The following is a 25,856-nucleotide window of genomic DNA, read 5'->3' as shown; positions in this document are numbered from 1 at the left end:
AGATCCTGAAGCACCGAGAAACTGCTAGAGGACTAGAAAAATGCTGATGTAGTTTCTATCTTCAAAAAAAGAAAAAAAATAGATCCAGGAAACTACAGACCTATTAGCCTGACCTCAATACCAGGGAAGATTCTGGAAAAGATCATCAATCAATGAATCAGAGAACACCTACTGTAGAAGCAAACAAAGTAATAATCAAAAGGCAACATGGGTTTATCAAAAAATAGATCATACCAGACTAACTTTATTGCATTATTTGTCAAAGGGGCAAAATTAGTGGACTAGAGGAATGCTGTCGATATAATTTACTTGGACTTCAGTAAGGCATTTGATAAAGTAGACTATAACCTACTACTTGATAAAATAGAAAAATGTGAGTTAGACAGCATCACCACCAGATGGATTAGTAACTGGCTGACCAACCACACTAAAAGTCTAATCCTCAATGGAATTGCATCTACATGGAGAGAAATATGCAGTGAGGTACCCCATGGCTATGTTTTAGGCCTAGTACTCTTTAACATCTTCATAAATGATTTGGATGAGGGGATAGACGGGGAACTCATCAAATTTGAAGACAACACCAAGCTAGTAGGAACAGCCAATATTCCAGAAGATAGGCTTAATTATAAAAGGATCTTGACAGATTTAACATCGGGCACTATCTAACAAAATGAAATTCACTGGTGAAAAAAGGAAGGTTCTACATTTAGGAAAAAACCTCCCCAAAATGCACAGGTACACTATAGGTGGTGCCTTGCTCAATAGTAGTAACTGTGAGAGGGATCTTGGAATCCTAGTGGACAATCATTTAAATATGAGCCAACAGTGTGCTGCAGCAATGAAAAAAGCCAACACAATTCTAGGCTGCATAAACAGATGGATAGAATCAAGATCACGTGAAGTGTTCATGCCACTTTATAATGCCTTGGTAAGGCCACACTTGGAATATGCATCCAGTTTTGGTTGCCACGATGTAAAAAAGATGTTGAGACCCTAAAAAGAGTACAGAGAAGAGCAACAAAGATGATTAGGGGACTGGAGGCTGAAACATATCAAGAACGGTTGTTGGAACTGGGTATGTCTAGTTTGATGAAAAGAAGGATTGGGGTGACATGATAGCAGTGTTCCAATACTTCAGGAGTTGCCACAAAGAAGCTATTCCCCAAAGCACATGAGGGCAGGACAAGAAGCAATGGGTGGAAACTAATCAAGGAGAGAAGCAACCTAGAACTAAGAAGAAATTTCCTGACAGTTAGAACAATGAATCAGTGAAACCATTTGCCTCCAGAAGTTGTGAATGCTCCAACACTGGAAGTTTTTAAGAAGAGATTGGATAACCATTTATCTGAAGTGGTGTAGGGTTTCCTGCTTAATCAGGGGCTTGGACTAGAAGACCTCCAAAGCCCCATCCAACTCTGTTCTATTTTATTCTATTGTCATCTGGCATATCCTGGCACTGTGAAAAATTCCTTAAGGGTTCATTTAGGTCTTTGAAAAACATTTTTTCATGCATTTCCAGACTAATTTTATTTTTTTTTCTTGCATGCTTTTAGACATTCTTTCTACAAATGTTTCTGACACCTGCAAAAGTAAATTTTCTACTTGTTCTATTTTATCTGGTCCAGCTATTTTCCCAGCATCTTTTCTTTTTTGTTTCATAGCTTGTTACGCTGATGGTGAATTAGCTATATTTTCTACCTCTAGATGAGACTGTTTCTTGAATTCTAGAATGTGAATAATCTTATTTTTTGGATTAAAGTGTTTCTATATTTCCAAACCTTTCCTTTTCTGATCCTGACCCTTTTTATAATTCATTATTTGTCTACATAGGAAAAGCAATATTTTTATTAGAATTCACTAGCCTCAAGTGTGGTTTATTAACTTCTACCAATTTACCAGTTTCAATGGTTTCTATGTTTTTTTCACTAGCTTTTGCTGCTAAAGAAGACAGGATAAAGTTTTCCTGAGAAGTGTCAGTATTCTGTTTTTTAATTCTTTTTTGATAATATTCTAATTTAATAGAAACTGCTTTTTATTTTCTTTATCTGTAGAAAATGCTACCAGTATTCACTATTTTTAGGTTGTCAGTTTTACTCATTAGATTTTAGATCCATACCCAAAGTGTCTGCATTTTCTTTAAGTCTAACTTACTTAAAATATAGTACATTTGTAAAATAGTTAACGGGATAGAAAAACTGAAGCTTTTTAGAGCCTTTTTGATTTTCTTCTCCTTCAATTTGAGTATGTAATGAAACAAAATTATCTATACTGTGAAAAGATGGAAGCTGCTCTACAACTGAACTCTGAATAGCTGGAGACTTATGTCCTAACTGATTAACTGATATGGCCTTATTAACTTCAACTATATTATTATATATGCTTTCATACAAACCTGGCTGGCTTTTTATTCTTTCTGACTCCGGAGTATTTTCAATTATTTGGTTCCTTGATACTGAATCTTGTTCTGTACTGGAAGATTTTAGATTTTCAGCAAGTTCAGTGGAAAAAGAAGCAGCTTCCATGAAATCAGGATATTCATTTCCTAAAGGAACTTCAGTATCTGTAATATCTGGGCTGGAAATTTCTTCATGATATTTTTCTTTCTCTTCATCTACTACTGATTCAGCTGTTTTCTCTATGTTCTTTTTAACATATTTGTTTTGTTCTTCATAGAATATTTGCTCTACTGCTGCTTCTCTCAAACCATCCTCCACTGGGACCGATTGTATATTAGGAGGCAGTGAGTCTTCATTTTGATCTACTTCTCCACTTGCAAGCTGTTCTTCGTCTTTTTGAGCGTACCCAAAAGTTAAAATATCATTTAACTTCAGATCAAACCAGTTTGATTCAGACAGCTCATTATCACTGTGTTTCTCTATTCTTGCTTCAGAAGCTGCAGTTCTGCTATGGTGGCCATTATTAGAAGCAGTGTTGCAGCTGCTATGGAGATCTGAATCACCATCTTTGTACAGCAGATCATGTCCTGGTTTTTCATTTCCAGAATGAAAGAAATCTGTCAAACTGCTCTGAAACCAGCTATGTGGCTCCATTTTACTCTCCTTGGGTTGTTTTTTAATATCAGCATTATCATCTATTGCTATTTTTCTATGTCTAAATGTAACTTGTTCTGCAATCTCTGAGGATTTTCCAAAAGCCTCCTTATTTTTTTTCCTTCTCAAACCAAGCCAACCTGCAATCCCAGAAACAGTCCAAGTTGACTGAGTTGGGACGGGAATCAGAGCCTGGCTGATTGGATCCTCTTGTTGGCTAGACTCATCTTGATCAGCCTTGCTGTGACTGCTATATTCTTTTGGGATAGAAGTATCTGGGTGCTTCATGATTTCATCCTCAGGCATGTTAAAGTCTGAGTCTTTACCATCAGTGTAAAGAGATACATGCTCATTTTCTTCAGCACGATGATTAAGTATGCTGTCTTCATTTTCAAAAACATATTCTTCATCATCAAGACAAAGGAAATCAGTTTCCTAAAAATTAAAATGCATATAAAATGAATACATTATTTTTGACTTATTTAAAACATCTATTATTTACCTAGCTTTCCTCACCCATTAAAAAAGCACTTGAAAGCCCTTTGAGCCCTTTGTACATCATCTCTCTCTCTCTCTCTTTGTATATATCTATATCTGTATCTGTATCTGTATCTGTATCTGTATCTGTATCTATATCTATATCTCTCTATATATGCAGGTTTTGGCGTGTTTGGGTCTTTTCCCATATAAGATTGAGAGTATCTTGGTGACATTTCGATGAGGTCCCACTCGCCATCTTCAGGCTGGTGCTTTCGGCTTCGTGCTTGTGCGAGCAAAGAGTGATCAGAACTGCCGTCTCTCTATAAATACTGGTGAGGAGGTTGGCTGTGTTGTCATTTCTTGATTGGTTGATGGAGTTGATGTTTGCAGATTGACTGGCTTTTTTGTAAGAACATGTGTGGCTGAGGTATTGGCTGTGTGTCTATCAGCCTCCTGTGTTGTAACAACCTGGGTAATGAGCTGTGTGATGACCTTCTGAGTTCTATTGTTTTGACATCCTGGGTCTTGTGCTGTAATCTCCCGAGTTGTAATGACCTGGGTAAAAGGCTGTGTGATGACCTTCTGAGTTCTATTGTTGTGACATCCTGGGTCTTGTGCTGTAATCTCCTGGAGAGCACCAGCCTGAAGATGGCAAGTGGGACCTTGTAGAAATATTGCCAAGATACTCTCAATCTTACATGGGAAAAGATCCGAAGACGCCAAGACCTGCATACCTGTACCCGTGAAAATCTACAAATATATACATGTATATGTATATGTATATGTGTATATGTTTTCTTAAGTTTTCGCGGGTACTTACATGTATGGCATTCAGCTTTGTTCGGGTATTTTCCCACGTCATTGTAGTTGTGCTTTTAAAGTTGTAGCAACATTTCGGCAGAATCTCATGGCAGATGATGGCAGATGAGATTCTGCCGAAACATTGCTACAACTTTAAAAGCACAACTCACTGACGTGGGAAAATACCCGAACAAAGCTGAATGCCATATATGTGTATATGTGTATATATGTATGTGTGTGTACACACACACACACACACACACACACAAATATAAATAGCAGTAGTTAAGTGCCTTAACTAAAATGCCAAACTGACTATCTGATCCTACACATTATTATGTATTAAGAATGTTTTAAGTAGATCATGATCAGGAGACCAAGATCCAGCATAATTTTATGAACACAGAAAATTAAAGGATTTACATTAGGCATTTCCAACTTGCAAGCTGCATGCAATCTTGGACAGCTAGTAATTCAGCCTCACAAGATTGTAAAGTTTTAACATTATTAATGTATTTATATACATTAATTCTATATTTTTATGCAGCCCAAGACTATTATTTAGTTATTTGATAAATTTATTTGTTGCCTATCTCACTGTGGGGCTACTCTAGGCAGCTTATAATAATAAAAACAAAGACATGAAAAGAAGTGTAAATAAAACAGAAGTCAAATAATCAAACAGTAAAAGAAACAATGAAAGACAAAACAATAAGAATACACCAATGGGCTAACGAAAGAGCAGAACACTAGGAGGGGAGGTCGAATCAGCCATAATCCCACAGTCACCTCTAGCATGGAATTTCCCCATTGTGTCTCCAGTCCATCAGGCAGAGCCAGGACTTCAGGCTCCTATGGAAGGATAGGAGGATGGGGCTAGATCTTATCCTGAAGGGTAGGATGTTCCAAAGGGCAGGCACTGTGGCAGAGAAGGCTCCTCTGGATCCCAAAAGACAGAGTTCTTTGACTGATGGGATCCACAATAAGCTCTCTCTGCTGGCATGAGTAGGATAGGCTTATCCTAGTGGCATGAGACTGTTCAGATAGCCTGGACGTATGCTATTAAAGACTTTAAAGGCGATAACCAATGCTTGGAACTACACCCAGAAGCAGACCATTGGCCAGTGCAATTCATGGAGCAGAGATGTAATATGGGCCATTCTAGGGGCCCAAAGACTGCTCTCACTGCTGCACATTGTATCAGCTGAAGCTTCTGAATGGATTTCAGGAATAACTTCATGTAGAGTGCATTGCAGAGTCCAGATGAGAGATGAATAGGGCTTGAGTAACTAAACGTGGGGAGTCATGATCCAGGAAAGACCACAACTGGTGCACCAGCCAGACCTGTGCAAAAGCTCTCCTAGTCACACCCATCACCTGCTCTTTGAGCAGGAGACATGAACCCAGGAGAAGTAAAAAGGATCTGAACAGGTTAGTATCATCATATCCAGAACTAAGGATGACAAAAACTTGAATCCTGAGACCCCATGCACTCAAAGTTACTCAGTCTTGCCAGGGTTCTGTTGTCCCCTATCCAAGTCACTACAACCTCCAGGAATCATGAGAGGGAAGAGACAGCATTACTCAGGTCACCAGATATAGATCTGGTATACATATTTTCAACATATTGATATCTCAACCCATGGTGACAGATGATCTCACCCAATGGCTTCTTGTAGACATTAAATAGAAGAGCAGAAAGTATCGAGCTCTGCAGGATATTGTAAGTGAGCAGTTGGCGGCTGGATCTCTCACTCCCTATTAACACTGATTGGGACCAACCTTAAGAAAGGAGTTGAACTAGCCCTAACTATCTGCCTAGCCCCAACTCACGTAGCCGACCCAAAAGGATACCATGGTTGATGGTATTGAAGAACTCTGAAAGGGCAAGGAGAGCAAGAATGGTTGCAATTATCCCCATCCCACTCTCAGATCATAAGTGTAACCGAAGTGTCTCTGTCCCATAGCCAAGCCTGAATCCTGCCTGAAAGGGGTGCAAGAAATCCATTTCATCTAGGTCCCCCTGGAACTATCAAAAAAACCACTTTTTCTATCACTTTCCCTAAAGAAGGAAGATGGGAGACTGGATGCAAGTTGTCCAGGCAGGTTGGGTCAAGTGATGGTTTTTCTTCTTCAGTCAATGTGGCCCAGGTAAGCCAAAAGGTTGGACACCTATGATTTATATGAACAAATCAACACACCAAATTACCTCTTGAGTTTCCTTTGAAATAGTATCACTAGAGAATTTGAAATGTTCATGAAGCATTTTAATTTACCTTTGTGGGCACTTCTATTTCTTCTGTAACAAATACTTCTTCTGTCTGGACAGCATCCATTGCGAAATAACCAAATTCTTTGCCTTTCTATATTAAAAGGGAAAAATGGCATTTATGAACACACTGTGATTTCTACTTAAAATATTAATGAAACAAAAATTATAAGAAGAACCTCTAGAATTTTTTTTCTTATGTTTCGGGAATAAAATTGTTTTTTTCCTTGAGAAAATTTGCTTCTTCCTCTTTTTTAAAAAAATAGTAGAGAAATGTTTGTTTTTAGTTTAAAAGCCATAGGATGGCTTTAGCATGGTATGTTAGTCCTTGTTAATTAACCTTTGTGGTTAAGAGGCCACTGGTAAGCAACAACAGAGGCATCATCAGAGGAGGAACAATTTATGAAAACCATAAGCTCCTCATTTATACATGCACAATAATGTTACTTAAACATACAAAAGGGACAGAGTTTGTGTGGTGATAATGCAATGTTGCCTTCCTCATTTTGACAAAAGTATCAGATGTTGTGAACTCTGAATAGCAGATATATCAGACCCTTTGTTGCTTTCAATAAGCCAAAGGATGCCCAGATGCAGTTGTGTGCATAGGCAAAAAGAATGTTCAATGATCTTAAAATTCCAAATGTATCCCTCTGCAGAAAAGATTGGATGTCCCTGACAGAGATATACTTCTATGCAGGGGTGGGATTCAAAATTTTTAACAACCGGTTCTGTGGGCGTGACTTGGTGGTCATGTGACTGGGTGGGCATGGCTTGGTGGTCATGTTATTGGCTGGGTGTGGCCAACTCAATATCACTCACATCGAGGCACGCAACTCCTCGCCTGGCCTATCATGACTGTGGGAATGCTGCAACAGTCGTAAGTGTGAAAAATGGTCATAAGTCACTTTTTTCAGTGCCATTGTAACTTTGAATGGTCACTCCACACAAGCAAAGTACCAGCAAAGGAGGGGAAAAAAACTCCAGAGAAGTCCTGAGACAGGAAGTCTAGTCCTGCCAAGAATGTAATAAGGGTCAACGGAGAAGCAGTTTCTGTAAGCAACACCAGAATGTCTCCTTCCTGCCTTCCTTACAGGATTAGGCCAGTAATTTCTTCTAACAACCCGTTCTCCAAACTGCTTAGAATGTTAACAACCAGTTCTAGCAAATAGGTGCGAACTGGTAGAATCCCACCCCTGCTTCTATGCTGCTTCTATGTCAATTCAAATGCTAGGTATATACATATATAACAGTAGAATAATTATGTCTCTGGCTGTGTCAAAAGAGCTCAGAAAACTAACTTTTCAGTGAAACAATTTTACTTAGAAGAAATCCATTATAATCAGTAGGATTAACTGTTACTAAAGGTATTACTAAAGCTACTTTCAAGAAGAGATTGGACTTTCAAGAAGAGATTGGACTGCCGTTTGTCAGAAATAGTGTCGGGTCCCCTGCTTGGGTGGGGGTGGGTTGGACTAGGTGACCTACAAGGTCCCTTCCAACTCTGACTATCGGTTATCTGTATAGGATTGAAGTTTAATTTAAACACAACCCAAACCTGGTATCTTTCTGAAAACATTTCAAACTAATTATAAATTTGGCATTAAATAATTCAGCTTTTATGAGAAGAGCTGACCCAAGGTTAGAACTGTAGAGACAGCCTAAATAATTGGTGATGTGGGAGGGAAGCTTAACTAATCCTTTAAAGATAAGGGGAAAACTGGGAATCTCGGAAGATGGCAGCTCCTGGCTGATCATTTGGCTGATTATTTGGAAGCTAATTAGGTTTAATGAGTACTTGGATGGAGAGCATCAAGGAATACAAAAGAAAAGTAAAACATATTTTGGAAGAAGGCAATTGCAAACTATTTTGCCAAGAAAACTGCATGGTTATACTCAGGTATTTACCTGGAGCAAAGATCAAAAGAGGTCTCTACTGCTTTTTTAATTTACAGAGTGTCCCTCCTCCCAAATCAAGGACCCAGTCCTTCTCCAACTACCAGGTAATAAAAAAATAATAAATTCAAAAACTTTTCATGGTAGGCAATTGAGTATGAACTGAGTCAGGTAGAACTTTCATTCTGCCCATAGACAGAACCTCCTCTATTTTGAATTGAGCTCAAAATGCTATGATTTTTTTTTAAAAAAATATTTCTTTCAAATAGAACCATAATTACTTTTTAAGCAGTTGCAAGATGAGGCAATCCTTCCCTCCACCCTAACTTTCTTAAAACCCTTAAAGTTGTAGTCATATTATAAATAAAACCAGTCATTTTCAGGCAAATTGCTGATTAATACTTACACTTCCAGCCCATAAATCTTCCCTTTCCCTGGAAAGTTTGAAGTATACCATTATTTCTTCCCCACTTTTGAAGCGCAGGTAACGGCAGTCAGGCCCAGTGTAGTCTTTAATGGCTAACACTCTGCTCATAGTTGCTGGGTAAAAATTAAAAATAGAGGCAATATTTATCCATACAGTGCAGCAATCAATATAGAAACTCTTTAAATCAGATGTGTTTCTTCTCAGGATTGTGAAACGCATTTATGTGATCTTGGGAAAAGAGGCAGCTGCTTTAAGATACTGTTTATATGGGCGCTGAAACACAAACACATTCTCCTTATCTAATATGTGACAGATGATCATGGTTTAACATTTAATCTTAAATTATCCACACTTGTTCTGTTACCAGAAGCAAACAATCATAGAGTCACTGGGAATGAGCCGGGCAGCCATATATATTTTCTTAATAAATAAATCTGAGTTGTTCTTACTCTATCTATTTTGCCATTAGGACTGTAGATATTATTTGATAAGATACTTTACCTTCCCAAAATTATTTTATCACTTACTGCTATACAAAAGTAATATAAAAAGTCTATACACCTCTGTTAAAATGCAAGGTTTTTGAACTGTAAAATAAAAATCAAACCAAGATAAATCATTTCGGATTTTTTTTCACATTTAATATATAAACTGTACAATTCAACTGAAAAACAAACTGAAATCTTTTAGGGAAAAATAACAAAAACTTTCAATAATGTGATTGCATAAATATGCATACCCTTAAATTAATACTTTGTTGAAGCACTGATTGATTTTATGACAGCATTGTACAACTTATATTCACTAACAGGGTTGTGTAGACTTTTTGCACCCACTGTATTTCCAAGTATGCACAGTTGATTAAAATAGGGTTTTACTTTTATGCAAACTTGCATAAAAATGTTGGAGGACTTCTTAGTAATGTACTCTTAACTGTTTTGACTGAAATACTAAAAAAGAAAGCTAGCCAAGATATTCTCCTTATATGCTATATAAATTTATCAATTAATATTCATAAAAAACATAATTAAATATTACATTATTAACTTCCTATTTAGTAGGAACAGGGATACAATCAATGTTGCTGTGGTCTGAGATTCTATTTCTAAGGTCTGTTAACAGGCTTGCTATTGAAGTTTATCAATTCAATCCTTTTACACTAATTTTTCAGGCTATGGAATGTGCTAAAAAAATGACAGAGCTCCATATTATGAAGCTAAGCTCTGTTAGAAAATTGGCTGAGCTTGATTTCTAATGATTGCTTTTGCTTTTAGTCTTTCCTGGAACCCCACCAAGTTCTCATAGAATCATGAGGATGTGAGGAAATCCTGAGGAAATCCTCATTAGGAAATGATAAATTGATCTTTCATAAAGTGGACATATTGTTAGAACTTTCATTATCATTTCAAATTAGCACTTAGACTTTTCAAATTAACTTTCCAAAGTTTTACAAATAAATATATTGGTAGAGTTTTGCAGCATTACTACACTGTTGAATAGACTTAGTTAAAGCAAAGATCTTTATACTTACTTTCACATTCTGAATCTCCACACTTTTTCTGCGCTGAAAGTACCTTAGTACTTTTTGTGTTTGTTGACAATGAAAGAATTAATAGTATAAGACTGATGCCTAAAATCTTCAACATTCTTAAAAAATGTTATTCCTGAAAGAATTTTTTAAAATTAAAGTCTCATGAGCAGAGTAGTTTTTCAATTCCTTTAGTTAATACGCTTTTAAAGATACAAAGAACTCAATTCATTTTCTTCTGTTCTTTAGACTCTGCTCCCACAAATGCCCTTTCAACAGTGTTTTGAGTCAGCTATCCTGCTTTAATAATTAACCACATTCAGTACATGGATTAAGGTTTTAAAATAAAAAACTTATTCCCAAAAGTTATTTTAATTATAAAATCCTACTTTACCAATATACTAATCTGAAAAGGCAAATTGTTTGTGTGAATTGTACATTATAGGAAGAAATGTTTCTAGTAAGATTAATACATGATTTTTAAAAAACTAATTGTTTGAGTTCTATAGTTGTTTGAATCCCTGTCTTTCAAGCCCTATGACTGAATTTATGTTTTTGTTTTAGAATATGACCCTGGACCCTGGCAAATTCACTTGGACATTAATTATTCCATGTTTGGTGGTTGTTTCTGTCAGTTAAGCATGAATAATAGGACTATAGTTTCAATTTAGTACAGGAGTCAGTTTACTGAGTTGTTGTTTGTTGGTTATACTACCAAGACCTATGCATGCCATCTGCATGTATATGTGCACAAACCTACCCACACACATGTATATATTTTAACCGATAGAGGAGTCATACTTCCCAATTGAAATAAACTATATATTTAAGACCATATATTTAAAAGTACGGCTTCAACTTGATGTGAACAAGATTGCAATTGCAACCAATGGAACAGCTTGCCTTCAGAGGTTGTGGGACTTCATCACTTGAAGCTTTCAAGAAGAGATTGGACTGCCATCTGTCAAAATTGGTGTAGGGTCTGCTGGGGTGGGGTTGGACTAGATGACCTACAAGGTCCCTTCCAATTCTGTTAATCGGTATCTGTATCAATATATTGGAGGTTTTTAAGAAAAGACTGGACAACCGTTTGTCTGAAATGGTATAGGGTTTCCTGCTTGAGCAGAGGATTGGACTAGAAAGGGACCTCCAAGGTCCCTTCCAACTCTATTATATTATTCCTAAACATTTTAAAAGTTGTTTCCTTTTTCCATTGTTGACCTACACCCAGGTTATCCGGCCGACAACCAAACATTGTCAAATCTTTAGACATAATATCTCTATTGATCCCAAGGAATTTTTATTTTGTTTCATTTTAAATTTCTACTGTTCAATTCCAAAATGATTCATGCGGTTAGAAAGCAGAACCTCCCCAACATTATAGCAAAAAGTCACCCAAGAGAACAGATTTAAAAAGCACTCTTCCTCGTCAACAGTGCAAACTGTGCACTGTTTAATATATTTAATATACAAGTTTACCAATATCTGGAAAAAAACCCAATTAAGACAAAAATGGCGCAGTGGAATGAACTCCAGATGAAAATATGTCTCCCTTTCTCTGCAACTGTTAGAGAAGCTTTGTTTCTTCATGCATGCTAATTTACAGAGTTTATTGATTAAATAATTGAAGAATATCATCTGTACTTGAGACAGAAAATGATGCCACTGTTTTCCGCTTCAATGTTTTGTGCCCATCTTGGTTATCTCCAGTTGCAAATCTTTTTCCCAGAATATTTTGACATTAGATTACGTGCTTGTTCCATAAAAGCGTTGTAAAATTTTGAAAGGCGTCTTTTAGGTGCAACTGGAATATTCAGTTACCAGTGATTCAAAAATTCAAATAGGATTCAACATCAATTTGTTTGGTTTTTATTTTTTGATTAAAGAGTCTGTACTGCAAATAAAACAGCAAGCAACAATCTAAGAAAACTAACTGGTCAATTACAAAGTTTAACAAAATTCTGACCTGTTTTTCACCCTTATCTGCTTCCTGTCTTCAACTGCCTTTCAACTGTACTCAACTGCCTTTCTCCAAGGTTCCGTTGTTTTTCTATTTAAATATACCCTTTCCTTAGTCAATACAGAAGTTCCAAGTGAGATTGTACAGCAGGGCATTATACTGAATTGAGTCCCCAAATAATGAAAGAAACAAAAAGCTCTGAAGATTATATTGAAGTTTTAGGTTCAAACAAATCTTAACAGACTAATTTTAATTTCCTTCTTTGATAACATTAATAGCTTCATAAATCATTTTGTAGACATCATGTATCTGGGCCTCAGCAAAATCTTTACGTCGTTCAGGATGCTCATCATGAAATTGCATTTTTATTTATTTTTATTGCACTTTTATTTTTATAGATAATTCAAGGTGGCAAATACGCCTAATACTCTTGCCTTGTTTTCTCCACAACAACCCTGTGAGATGAGTTGGGCTGAGTGACTGACCCAAGGTCAGCAGCTGGTTTTCATGCCTAAGGTGGGATGAGCACTCAGTCTCCTGATTTCTAGCCTGGTGTCTTAATCATTAAACTACATGAAACTTTTAGAACTTCTAGCTGGTAGAATGATTGCACTCCAAAAGTGATAATTGATGGCTCAATTTCAGCTGTGAGGGAAATTCTGAGGGAAGTGTCTCTGCGCTCTCCTAGAACCTCTGCTGTTGAACATTGTATCAATAATTTAGATCAGAGATCACCAACTGTGGTCCACGAGAAAAATATGGTGGTCCACAGCTGCTTTGGAATGACCAAAGCCCTGTGACTACTACAGCTCTGGAATATGGGACTGACTTTCCCATGTCAGTCTGCCTGTCTTCATTTTCCTTCACTCAGATTAACCATTGTTTTGTAGTAATTACACTAATTTTGTTACAATTAAACCTTTTAAGGTTTTGTTATGATTAAATAAGAATGTATAATTTTGTTATATTAAATAGGTGCATTTCATATTAATAAAATGGAATTTCTCTGATCATTATTTTACAAATGTACAGGTGAAACTCAAAAAATTAGAATATCGTGCAAAAGTTCATTTATTGCAGTAATGCAACTTAAAAGGTGAAATATTAATATATGAGATAGACTCATTATATGCAAAGCAAGATAGTTCAAGCCATGATTTGTCATAATTGTGATGATTATGGCTTATAGCTCATGAAAACCCCAAATCCACAATCTCAGAAAATTAGAATATTACATGCAATCAATAAAACAAGGATTGTACAGAGAACAATATCGGACCTCAGAAACATATAAGTATGCATATGTACTCAATACTTGGTTTGGTCCCCTTTTGCAGCAATTACTGCCTCAATCCAGCGTGGCATGGAAGCTATCAGACTGTGGCACTGCTGAGGTGTTATAGAAGACCAGGATGCTTCAATAGTGGCCTTCAGTTCTTCTGCATTGTTCAGTCTCATATCTCTCATCTTTCTCTTGGCAATGCCCCATAGATTCTCCATGGGGTTCAGGTCAGGCAAATTTGCTGGCCAATCAAGCACAGTAATCTCACATTGAACCAGGTTTTGATGCTTTTGGCAGTGTGGGCAGGTGCCAAGTCCTGCTGGAAAATGAAGTAAGCATCCCTATAAGGCTTGTCTGTGGAAGGAAGCATGAAGTGCTCCAAAATCTCCTGGTAAACAGCTTTGTTGACCCTGGACTTAATGAAGCACAGTGGACCAACACCAGCAGATGACATGGGTCCCCAAATCAACAGAGACTGTGGAAACTCCACACTGGACTTCAAGCATCCTGCAGTGTGTGCCTCTCCATTCTTCCTCCAGACTCTGGAACCTTGATTTCCAAATGAGATGCAAAACCAGTTCTGTGTTTCTTTAGCCCAGGTAAGATGCTTCTGACATTGTGGTTCAGGAGCAGCTTGACAAGAGAAATATGACATTTGAAGCCCATGTCCAGGATCCATCTGTGTGTGGTGGCTCTTGATGCACTGACTCCAGCCTCAGTCTACTCCTTGTGAAAGTCCCCAACACTTTTGAATGGCCTTTTCCTGACAATCCTCTCCAGGCTGCGGTCATCCCTGCTGCTTGTGTACCTTTTTCTTCCACTTTTCCCTTCCACATAACTTTCTATTAATGTGCTTTGACACAGCACTTTGAGAACATCCAACTTCTTTTGCAATGACCTTTTGAGGCATTCCCTCCTTATGGAGGCTGTCAAAGATGGTTTTCTGCACAACTATCAGGTCTGCAGTCTTTCCCATGATTGTGCTTCCTACTGAACCAGACTGAGAGACCATTTAAAGGCTCAGGAACCCTTTGCAGGTGTTATGGCTTAATTAGCTGATTAGAGTGGGACACTTTGAGCCTAGAATATTGAACCTTTTCACAATATTCTAATTTTCTGAGATTGTGGATTTGGGCTTTCATGATCATCTCAATTATGACAAATCATGGCTTGAACTATCTTGCTTTGCATGTAATGAGTCTATCTCATATATTAATTTCACCTTTTAAATTGCATTACTGAAATAAATGAACATTTGCACGATATTCTAATTTTTTGAGTTTTACCTGTATTTATCTTTTTTTTAAAAATCATATTAGTGGTCCATGGGATTTAAAACTATGAATTTGGTGGTCCCTGAGGTCCAAAACATTGGAGACCTCTGATTTAGATGATTGAATTCAGACAATATTTACAGAACTTACAGGTGATGCAAAGCTCAGAGGAAATATCCAGAAAGATGTAAAAAGAATTGTTGCCTTCAAACCACAAGTTTGGTTTTGAGAACTTGATCCCTGAATTTGAGAGACATACTTACCTTTGCAAAGGTGCTTTTTGTCCACCTGAAAATACTTCAGGCAAATCAAAATGCATTTATTGGGAGGGGGGACCAAGTCTTCTTAGAGTACAGAAACAAGTGACGTCAGAAAGCAAGCGATCAAACAGTAAAGGATAGTTTATATGGGAGGCTTAGCACACTATTAGCTCATATTTAACACCCATTCTATAACTGAGGCTTTAGTTTTTCTTTCCTGTGTGTAAAACCTTACTTTTCTTATCCCTGAATTGTTTTGTTGAATAGGAGCCAGTCTATCTAAATCCTTCTGGATTTTGAGCCTATCTTTTAAAGTGTTGTCTATTCCCCCAGATAGGTGTCATCCAGAGGTGGGCTGCACTTTCATTGATAAGGGGTCTGCTGGTTGTGAGTGCACTGGAGGTGGTGGTGATTGCTGCCTGTTGCAACAATCCCCGCTGCATGGAACAATTGATTGGTGGTATCCTGGGAGGGTGATTCAACAGCCAATAGGCGGCGATGACGACGATAGCCAGGGAACGCTGGCGAAGGCTCCTGTGTTCTTCGGTGGAGGCAGCAGACACAGAAGAGGCAGCAATAGCGCTGTTTCTGGTCGGCCAGCCCGCTGATTGGTGGGGCCATGGGATCCAGCTGTGCTCAGCTGACTGGTGGTGGGTGCAACAGAGTGGAGCCCTGCCGAGCCACATTCTGGAGCTGGGAGGCAGGTTTTTTTGCCTTGTTTTCCTCCCCAAAAGCTAGATGTTTCTTATGTTCTGGAGCAAAAAATATGGTAATTAATGGGGTATTATAGGTCCTGAGGCTTCTTTTTCTCCCAGCTTTTACCAAAAACCTTCCTGCCACATAAACCCAATGCTGGCATAAATAACTCTTCCCTGATGGTATAGTTAAAATATAAAAACGATGTATGTTTCTTGCTCTTTTTAATGGATTTTAAAGGTTTTAATATTTTCACATTACCAGAATTTTTATATTGATGGATAACTGATAAAGAACGTTTTATTAAATAGTAGAAAATACAAGCAATGTAGATAAAGCTAACTTTATTTGAACTATTACAGAACAGGCTAACAAAGACACTAATTGTATAAAAAGCTTAAAAACAGAACAATACCATTCCATACCAACTATACTGCTATCTACTTGCTTTATTACAAAAGAAGTCCAAGTTCAGTTTCCTCACTCAACAGGCATTTTTAAGCACAACACTAGCTCCAAACAAACTATGCAATCCATTTATACTGCTCTTTGAAAGGATGTGGATGGCCAATAATTATCTAGCTTTACAAGATACACATGGCATTCTTCTATCATACAGCAAAACACAGAAAGGCAAGTTTAAAAAAAAAACCTACACTAAGTATCATTATGCTAGAGAAAGGCAAGGTTCACAAAACAGAATGTTGTGTGTTCAAAAAATATATAATTAGCCTGATGTACTTATTTTGCTTTCATACATGGGCAGGTTATCTTAAGAAACAATAGTGAAAGCTTGAGTCAAATTTAAATGAAAGCAGACACTTGCTTCTTCATGGGATTTGGGAGTTCACTTTCTTTACAATTAAATAGGAAAGGCTAATGTGCAGAATATTAAACACTCTGCATGGAGTTTGCCAATAAAAGGAGGAAGTTTTCTATGCAAGATGAAGCAGCAACAGGCTCTCACAAACCTCTGTAAAAGACATTTATTTCTACAAAAAGAGACTTATGATACAATTAATCACACAAATTTAACTATGTACCTTTTAAAATATACAAGAAACTTTGAAGTAGAGGATACTTAAAAAATGGGAGGGGTTTCAATATTTTATTTTACACATCTGCATCTTCACATAATTTGATAAGTAACCTTTTACAAAATCATGTAAAAAGCACAATTGCCTGGTAAAGAGTCTTCAAAAGATTTTACACAGCATGCAATTAAAGCAGCCTTTTCTTCCTTATATGGACTCTTTTCACTCAAGTAATCTTCTGCTGCAAAAATTAGGGTAGCAGCCTGGTCTCTTCTGTTAACGCCTTTTGTCTTTCCTGTCTGATTTACGGTCTCTTTCATTCCGTGAAGTCCTTTTGCCTGACCAACTACTTTCTGATATAGACCTTTTTCTGTCCGACCTTGAACTTTTATCCTTTGATCCTTTTGCATCTCTTCTGCTACCTTTTGAAGACTTGTGACTTCTATCTACTCCTGAATTGTCCCTTCGCTTCCGTTCCAAACTCCTTCTATGCTTTCTATCTCTATTATGTCCTCGCCCCCTGCTTCGACTTCTACTCTCACTGCTACTTGAACTACTAGTACTTTCTCGACTACTAGTACCACTGCTACTGCTGCTGCTGGAACTGCTCCGACTGCTGCTTGTACCACTGCTAGAACTGCTCCCACTGCTACTACTTGTAGAACTAGTACTACTAGTGCTACTACTAGTACTCCGACTTCGACTCTTACTGGTTTTGTTTCTTGCTCTACCTCTGCTTCTGCTCCTAACTTTGTTTTTAACTTCTACACTTACTGCCTGGACTTGATCTGCCTGCATTTCAGGCAGCTTATCAGACACTAGAGATTCTTTGTCTAATTGTGGCATTTGGTCTTGAGTGGATTCCAAAAGTGGCAAAGGCTGTGGCCAAATCACAGACTCTGACTGAGGCTGGACCTCAGCCTCTGATATCAGAATGGATTCAGGCTCCTTCTCTTCTGACTCCTCTGGCTCAGCATCAGCTTCTGGCTTGCTGGGTTCCTCTTTTTCCAGAGCAACCGTAGGCCCTTCCTGTTCTGGCTGTGCATTACATTCCATTTCTGGTTCAACCTCTGTGCTAATTTCATTTTCTAATGGCTCTGTACAATCTGTCTCATTAATTTCCATTATATCCTGCTCACCATCTATTGGCTGAATACCTTCACTTTCTCCTTTCACTAGCTCAACTTCCTCAATCTGGTTATCTGCCTGTCTGTCATTCTCTTTAACTTCAGCTTCCTCTTCTACTTTAATTTCCATTTCCTCTTTTTGCTCTTCCTCTTCCTGTTCTATCTCCCCATCACTATGACTAGCACCTACCTCCTTTTCTTCCCTTACCTCTTCCATTTCTATATCATTGCTCTTATTACCTGTCTCCATCTCCTCCACCTGCTGTACCACCTTACCCTCTTCCTGCTCCTTGTTCTGGTCTTCCTTCTTTTCTTCTTTCTGTGCCTCCTGGTGTTCTTTTTCCTTCACAGACTGTCGTCTGGGCCTGGCTTCCATTTTATTAATTTGCTCAGCAAATTCAGTACGTCTATTTTCAAACAGTCCTTTACAATAAGGAATGTATAATAAACAGCAATTAGATTCATAGTTTGAATAACTCCCTTTATGTAACAGTATCAGAAAAATTATAATCCATATAGGAAAGTCATGAACTCCACCTCTAATTCATTATATGACCAGCACATTTGTTATTTTACTACATCTACCTGCATATAGAAGAACATGTTTTAAGCTAAAATTCTATATACACGAAAGCCAAGTTTATAAGACATTGCCTATCTATGAGAGAAGACTTCTATATGTGAGTAGATGCAGCTAACAATCTACAATTATTTCATTTAGTCTAACATAGTGAATGGACCAGGAGTTCTCATGGTTCCATGAGAAACCAGAGAACTTACATCACAAACTAAACACACATGTTTATAGCTGCTTATAATTTCCCAATATGGAAGAAATGATTATTTGTTTTGGTGTAACTTGCACAATCTTATCAAAATAATTGCTTTTTACTATAGCAATACAAAAACAAAAAGCTAACAACATACCATTTAACTTTTTTTGGGAATCATCAAACATCTTCTGGGTAGCAGGGCACATTCTGCCAGGTATATAGAACAGATGAGGTTTTGTCTTTGTTCTTATATATTTAATTATTTTGGCATTATGTTCATTCCATTCTTCTTGCTGAAAAAAAAAATATTTTTATGTTCCTGGTGCCATCCAGAAGGCAAATATGCAATAGCTACTAAATTTCCACTCACCAACTGAGCAAGTTCAACTTTTTGTTCCAATAGTCGTAGTTCTGTTTGTTTAGCACGTCTTTCCTCAAAGAGTTCTCGTCTTTCGTTTTCAACCTGCTTTCTTTCTTCTTCTGCCTGCACTTCAAGTTTCTGCTCAATTTCTTGTCTTCTTTTTTGCTAAGTTAGAATGGCTTAAAGTTAATTCAATAGCAGCATTCTTCATTTAAATAATCATAATGCACAAACTGAATCGATTCAGTTGTTTTAAGTCAAATAAAACTAATCTTTCCCAACATACTGTAGATGGGGATCTGGTCTAAGATTAGTACTGAAACTAAAATTGTCCCCAATGATCTGTAAGAATACCATAATCAAAAGTAGTATAGAGTTGCATAAAATATAACCTACAATCAAATGTATTTCAGAGGTTTTTTTCTAATGATATTATACTGATGGGAGTTTACAAAATTTATTTTCCTGCTCTGTCTTTCCTTTGCCAGCCCTCAGAGTGAACACATAAGAAATTATATAGATAAATTTCCCTGAACAAGGTGAACCATGGCATTAAGAAACTGAGATCAAATATGCTCAGTAACCAGATGGAGGTAAATTCTGTTACTGAAAGCTTGTTCTTTTGGTGGAATGACACTACTGGCTACAATCTACACGACTGGTTATCTGTCACTTCTAATGACTAGTAGGAGTTTCATCTCCTCCTTCACTGAAATAAAACAGTTTAGATCTGTTATATCATAGCAAATGCCCTACTGATTTTCCTACTGCTAAAGTTAGATTTTGATGATCTCAAATCCTCATTTGTAAATATAAGAAAACATACCAAAAACATTCTGATAATTAAAATGTCCTCCTAAAAGTTGTTTCAAAACAAAACACACATGGCCACCAGAGCGTATTTTCCATTATACAGAAGTATGATTTTTCCTGCACAATTTACTAATGTGAAATTAATACCCTCTCAGTAGCAACTGTTGACTCTTGTTTAAACTTCTGAAGAGTACCCATCAACAGGCCAAATATACGCCGATTCCTGGCAGAATACAGAAAGAAAATATATAATTATATTACAAATATTGGTATTTTATTATGTATAATTTTTTTCAAAAATTTCCAAGGTCACTAGCAGATAAACTTATTGTAAAATACCAGGGCTCTGTCGCTGAGTTGGTAGTTATAAATGGATTATTAATAATTAACCAAATAAAATATTTTTAAAAAAATCAGCAACCATTAGATTTAGTTTATACAGTATCAAATGATAACTGGGTAACTAGAAAATAGATATTCTGGTAGCAGTGGTTAAGCACAGTATTGCAGGAAAACTCAGCCCACAGCCTGGAGTACAATCCTGATGGCACTCGAGGTTGAATCAGTCTTCTATCCTTCTGACGTTGGATGCTATATTCCACAGTATATGTTTATGGTTAGTCCAGACTTCTCAACAGTTTGTTTAGTGACTGTGCAAAGTTACAATGGCATTAAAAAAAGTGACTTATCACAATTTTTCACACTTATGACAGTTGTAGCACCTCCATGGCCATATGATTTAGATTCAGCTACTTGACAACTGACTCACATTTATGACGATTGGAGAGTCCTAGAATCATGCAATCCCCTTTTGCAACCTTCTGACAAGCAAAGACAATGGGGAAACCAGATTCACTTTACAACCATATTACTAATTTAAGAACTGCAGTGATTGACTTAACAAATGGGAGTGAGAAAAGTTATAAAATGGGGACAAAATTCACTGAACAAATTTCTCATTTAGCAATATAAATTTTGGGCTCAGTTATGGTTATAATTTGAGGACTACCTGTACATTTTAACTAAGTACTGCCAGCATTTTTCACTTAGAAACTGGACTGGATCATTGTTCTATAGGCATTTTGTAAAATATCAAACTGAAATGAAACAAATAGCAAAAATGTCTATTCCTTGTATCAAATATCTTTGATATTTGGAGGGTTGGTGGGTACCAAACCTTATTTTGGCTTATGTATGAGTAGATATTCTGTGGCTCTGCTTGTTGGAAACACTGTTATAGATGATCTAGTAAACAACAGCTTCAGCTGAATTGCTTAGAATAATTCACAGCACACAATACATTTCTTACCAACTTATACTACCTTTCTTCATAGTGACAGAACTGCTTTTGTTTCTTGCTGCTGGAATTGGGAAAATTTAAAATCACATGAAAGAGCATGCAATACCTTTGTTTCCCTTTTTCATCCATATTTTGATCTTGAATAAGGTCTCGGCGTGTTCGCTCTTTGGAGGTAGCAACAACAGAGGACTGCAACGCTGGCTGCAGAAAAAGATCACGGGTTAATTGAAATCTATTCATTTATTACACTTATGCTGCCCATTTTGTCGAAAGCAACTTTTGCATTTTATATTTCTCTGTTTTTAAGCTCCTAATAATATTTCAAATATACTTTACTTTTTTAACATCGTCATCCTCTGCGTCGCTTTCATGGCGTGATTCTCTCCTTGTCCGACGTTCACCAGCCAACCTAAATGTAATACAAAGTGGCAGAAGTAAGCAATATAATTGAGATAATCAAACTTGTGTACATGCAGAATTTCAGAAGTTGGCATTAGCTGATAGTTTCTGTTATTACAATTGCATTGTAGCAGGAATATTTTTAAAACAAGTATTTGCATTGATAGATAGTAATGACAAATACTGCTCTACAGATAGTCCTCATCTCACAAATATTCATTTAAAGAACTGCCTGGAATTAGATTGGTACTTTACAGCCCATAAAGCACTTTCAGCATCACAAAATGTTGCAAACTCCACACACCTTCTGATCATATTTGTGAATTTGTCACCTGGCAACTGGCTCAGATTTACCATTGGTTGCAATATTTGCAGTTTTGTTTTCTAGCAAAAAATGTCCATGAGGGAGAATGGGTTTCTTTAACCATTGTGATTTGCTTAATAATCACCATAAAATGATTGAAAAATTGATTATATAGTGGTTGTAAGTCAAGGATTACCTCTAATATCAAGAAAGACCTGATACAACCAAATAATAACACTGCTTCATGAGCTGCACTGGTTATGTTTATTTGCAGGTGTGATTCAAAATGGTCATTACCTATAAAGCCATACCTGGTGTAAGGCTTGTGTAATACTTGAGGAATCACCTGTTTCCCATAATATCTGCTCAGCTGAACTGATCTGGCAAATGGGGTGCTCCACCTTCCTTCTATTAAACAATGCTATATGCTGGGACTCAGGTAGCACACCTGCTCTACAGCAGTGCCTGCCCTCTGGAATGAGGTGTCCTTCAAGATTCAAACAGCCCCCACTCTTCCTAGTGTTTCAAAGATCTCTAAATGTGTGACAAAGCCCCCTTTTCTTTGTTCTCATCTGAAAGGTTTGAAAATATATAGAATTGCTAGGAGTTGGGCAGGATATAAATTTAATACTGATACCTGGCTAGCTTAATGTGATGTGCAAACCTGCCAAAACAAGCTAAACACTGTATTAAAACTAATCACTGAGACATATTCTACATTACAGAGTCTATGCATCTTGGCAGTAAATTATCCAAAATATAGCAGATACACTGAATATGGTAAGATATAAAAATAATTAGCTTCTTTAATCTAGGTGTAAGTATTCTCTGCTTACCTATTCGTCGACCCTTCTAGATCCCTCTGTTTGGCTGGGGGTCCTCCTCCGCTATCCGAGAATCCACGCCTAACATAAAACAACAAATTAGGTTTATCTAAACAAATGCATACATTCAGAAACATATAATGCTCTATGAAGTGGTATACTGTATTTAAAAATAGCCAACTGTTAATTTCTTCATGAAAAGTAAAACTGAAATGCAATAAGTGAAGCTATTAGTATTGTTAAGCAAGACAATCCAAGAAACATTTTTCTATGTAAAATGAATAAAGGTTTTATAATTATAGAGTAGTAACCACACACACAGACACACATTTACTAAAGCATCAGGGTTCTAAAGCTCCTGACACTATTCCTATTGTGGCATCATGGCAGTAGACTACAGCAACACAATACATTTGCATTTCTCTGATTTTTAAAGAAAATTTATATAGCTACTATTTGCTCACAGCAACTCTAGGCAGCTTACAAACAATGATCACCCTTTTTGTTTGCTTGTCTACTCCAGAACTATAATAGAAACCTACAGATCAGCTCAAGTCACTTCTGTGCTGGATTTTCTGCAAACAGCCTTGTATAATTCCAGTATGCTTATCCAATGTGCAGTCAATTATTGCTTTCCCCCCCACCTACAATAAATAAGCCTTTTATTGTTTTTATTTTATTATTTTTATTATTTTATTATTATTTGAATACATCTTTGAGAGGAAAGTGTGGTTCCAGATGTTTTACATTTTAAATCCATCATACCCACAATCACAAATACAGCTTTCTAACATCACATCATTATCTATTACCAAATTTTCTTCTTTGTATTCTCATAAATTACTTTATATCAGTTTCTTTACTTTTAACTGTATACTACACTAGTCAAAAAGAGGGCTGTGAAAATATTTACGGACCCCTCACATCCTGGACATAAACTGTTTCAACTCTTACCCTCAAAATGATGCTATAGAGCACTGCACACCAGAACTACTAGACACAAGGAAAGCTTTTCTCCCAAACACCATCACTCTGCTAAACAATTAATTCCCTCAACACTGTCCAACTATGTACAAAATCTGCATTACTGTTATTATAAATCTTCTCATCACTCCTTATCATCCATCTCCTCTCACTTGTGACTGTATGACCGTCACTTTGTCGCTTGTATCATTATGATCTATATTGACTGTTTCCTAGTATGATTTGATTGCTTATTGTACCCTATGACTATTATTAAGTCTTAGGATTCTTGACTCTTGACAAATGTATCTTTTCTTTTATGTATACTGAGAGCATTTGCACCAAGACAAATTCCTTGTGTATCCAATCACTTGGCCAATAAAGAATTCTTTCTTTCTTTCTTTCTTTCTTTCTTTCTTTCTTTCTTTCTTTCTACCTACCTACCCACCTACCTTTATCATATATTCTTATATCCAGCATATTTACCATTCAATCTATCCATATCAATTCATGAATAAAGAAAGAAGCCTTTTTAGAGAGAAGGTGAACAAAGGATGAGCATCCCAAACAGTAAAACAGTGGTGACTTTAAAGTGGGGCTGCTTGCCACCCAGTTACCACTATCATAAACACATAGTTGGTGCTTGTTTAAAAGTGCTAAGTCAGACTGAAGTTTGACTAGCCTTAAACAGACACCGGTGTTTGGCATCAACTAGTTAAAACGGAAGCTGAGTTTCCACACTGCAAAAGAGTTGCAGCGATATTAAAACAGTTCGTTCCTCTCGCAGGTCCTCCTCCAACTCACCTCAGTAATAGGCTTCCGCGCCCCCTACCTCCACCAGGGCCTGCGATGGCCAACAGTCTCCCTTGAGCCGGCCTGGAAAGGAGACACACAATGAAACGCTAATCGCCGGGAGGCAGAAGAAAGCACCCGCCTGTCGGGAGCAACGCTAGGGGCCTCGTGTTTGCAACGTTTCCCAGCTCATGCCGGCACCCTCAGCTGACGCACCCCCAGGCAGCCTTCTTCAGGCAAAATTTCCCCCCGTCCTTCCGCGTGGCCTCCGCTCCTCTTTTAATAGCCCTCTGGGCATTCCCATCCGGGCGCGGGAAAAAGGAAAAAGATCGGCGAGGATGCTCACCGTGGGCCTGCTTAGCTCCGTAACGGGAGCAAATGCGAGGCTACCGATACCCCGGATTGGTTTTCGAAGGGAAGGCGCTAAGAAGGCCTCGCGGTGAGAAGCCAACCGCAAAAGTAGCCCTTCAAGTACGAAAGCCTCCTCCAAGCCCCGACCCTTCTTTCTCCGCTAGGGTCTTACCGCACATCGTTGGGATCCCGCCCCGTCAGTTTCCGGATATTCTCATCGACGTGCTTGAGGCTTTCCTTGGCCTTCTCCAACTGCTCCTGTAGAGCCCGCACAGCTACCGCCATGCCTGCCACCACAACTGCGGCCTAATCAGCCGGAACCCGACGGAAAGCACGATGAGGTTAAGGGGGCAAGGAGATAGCCCAGCTTCACGTCGTAACGTGGCTCCGTGAAACTCACCAATGAGAACTCGACGTTTGGAGTGATACCTTTTTTACCCAAGAGCTATTCGTAACCTCTAGCGAATGGCCAACCTATGAGTATGAGTGGCATGGCATTGCTTCCAATGGACGAGCAAGTTCTTCACCAATGAAGAACTGACATTAAGGACGCAACGTTTCTCGCAACCGCTCTGCTTCTGTAATCCTGCCAATAGCTAAAATGCCCGAGTAGAATGACATCTTTACAACCAATCAGGTGATAATCCCCTCTCAGCACAACCAATCGATGATTGGCGGAAGGGTTAATGCTTCCTTTTCCACGCTAGGATGTTCCCTACTAAAATTCGCGCGCTTCTCTGGCTTTCGGTAAGGCTTGAGGGGGCGGCGATTCCCACGTCCGTGATTTGAATTTCAAAGCACATCATCGCAATTTAAACGAGCGTTTTCATGAATGTATTAGACATAAATGCATTAATTAAATGTCAATGACTTCATGTTGTTTATGCTT

General features: G+C 37.7%; 2 protein-coding genes across 5 annotated transcripts in view; both read right to left on the bottom strand.

Moving 5' to 3' along the window:
* MIA2 (MIA SH3 domain ER export factor 2) overlaps window positions 1-10,758 on the bottom strand; it is a 54,550-nt gene extending 43,792 nt beyond the window's left edge. For all 4 annotated transcript variants that reach the window (XM_087921924.1, XM_087921927.1, XM_087921926.1 and 1 more), the window contains exons 1-4: window positions 10,458-10,758; window positions 8,906-9,039; window positions 6,611-6,697; window positions 2,396-3,488 (exon numbers count right to left, since the gene is read on the bottom strand). In XM_087921924.1, the coding sequence (XP_087778050.1) occupies window positions 2,396-3,488; window positions 6,611-6,697; window positions 8,906-9,039; window positions 10,458-10,572 (1,429 nt within the window). In that variant the 5' untranslated portion in view covers window positions 10,573-10,758. The remainder of the gene's footprint in view (window positions 1-2,395; window positions 3,489-6,610; window positions 6,698-8,905; window positions 9,040-10,457) is intronic.
* A 5,495-nt stretch (window positions 10,759-16,253) lies between these two features.
* PNN (pinin, desmosome associated protein) lies at window positions 16,254-25,555 on the bottom strand. Its single transcript, XM_026711416.2, has 9 exons — window positions 25,140-25,555; window positions 24,629-24,700; window positions 22,874-22,942; window positions 21,671-21,743; window positions 21,441-21,535; window positions 20,182-20,257; window positions 19,231-19,386; window positions 19,015-19,153; window positions 16,254-18,510 (listed from the first exon to the last, which is right to left on the bottom strand). Exons 1-9 carry the CDS (start codon window positions 25,250-25,252, stop codon window positions 17,237-17,239), a joined length of 2,067 nt encoding a protein of 688 aa, XP_026567201.1. The 5' UTR covers window positions 25,253-25,555; the 3' UTR covers window positions 16,254-17,236.
* Between the last annotated feature and the right edge of the window lie 301 nt (window positions 25,556-25,856).

This window comes from Pseudonaja textilis, chromosome 1 (genome assembly GCF_049901715.1).
Source record: "Pseudonaja textilis isolate UNSWEBS1 chromosome 1, rPseTex1.2, whole genome shotgun sequence".
Classification (NCBI taxonomy): Eukaryota; Metazoa; Chordata; class Lepidosauria; order Squamata; family Elapidae; genus Pseudonaja; species Pseudonaja textilis.
The sequence above is the reverse complement of the archived record's forward strand: the minus strand, read 5'-3'. Positions and strand labels throughout refer to the sequence as shown.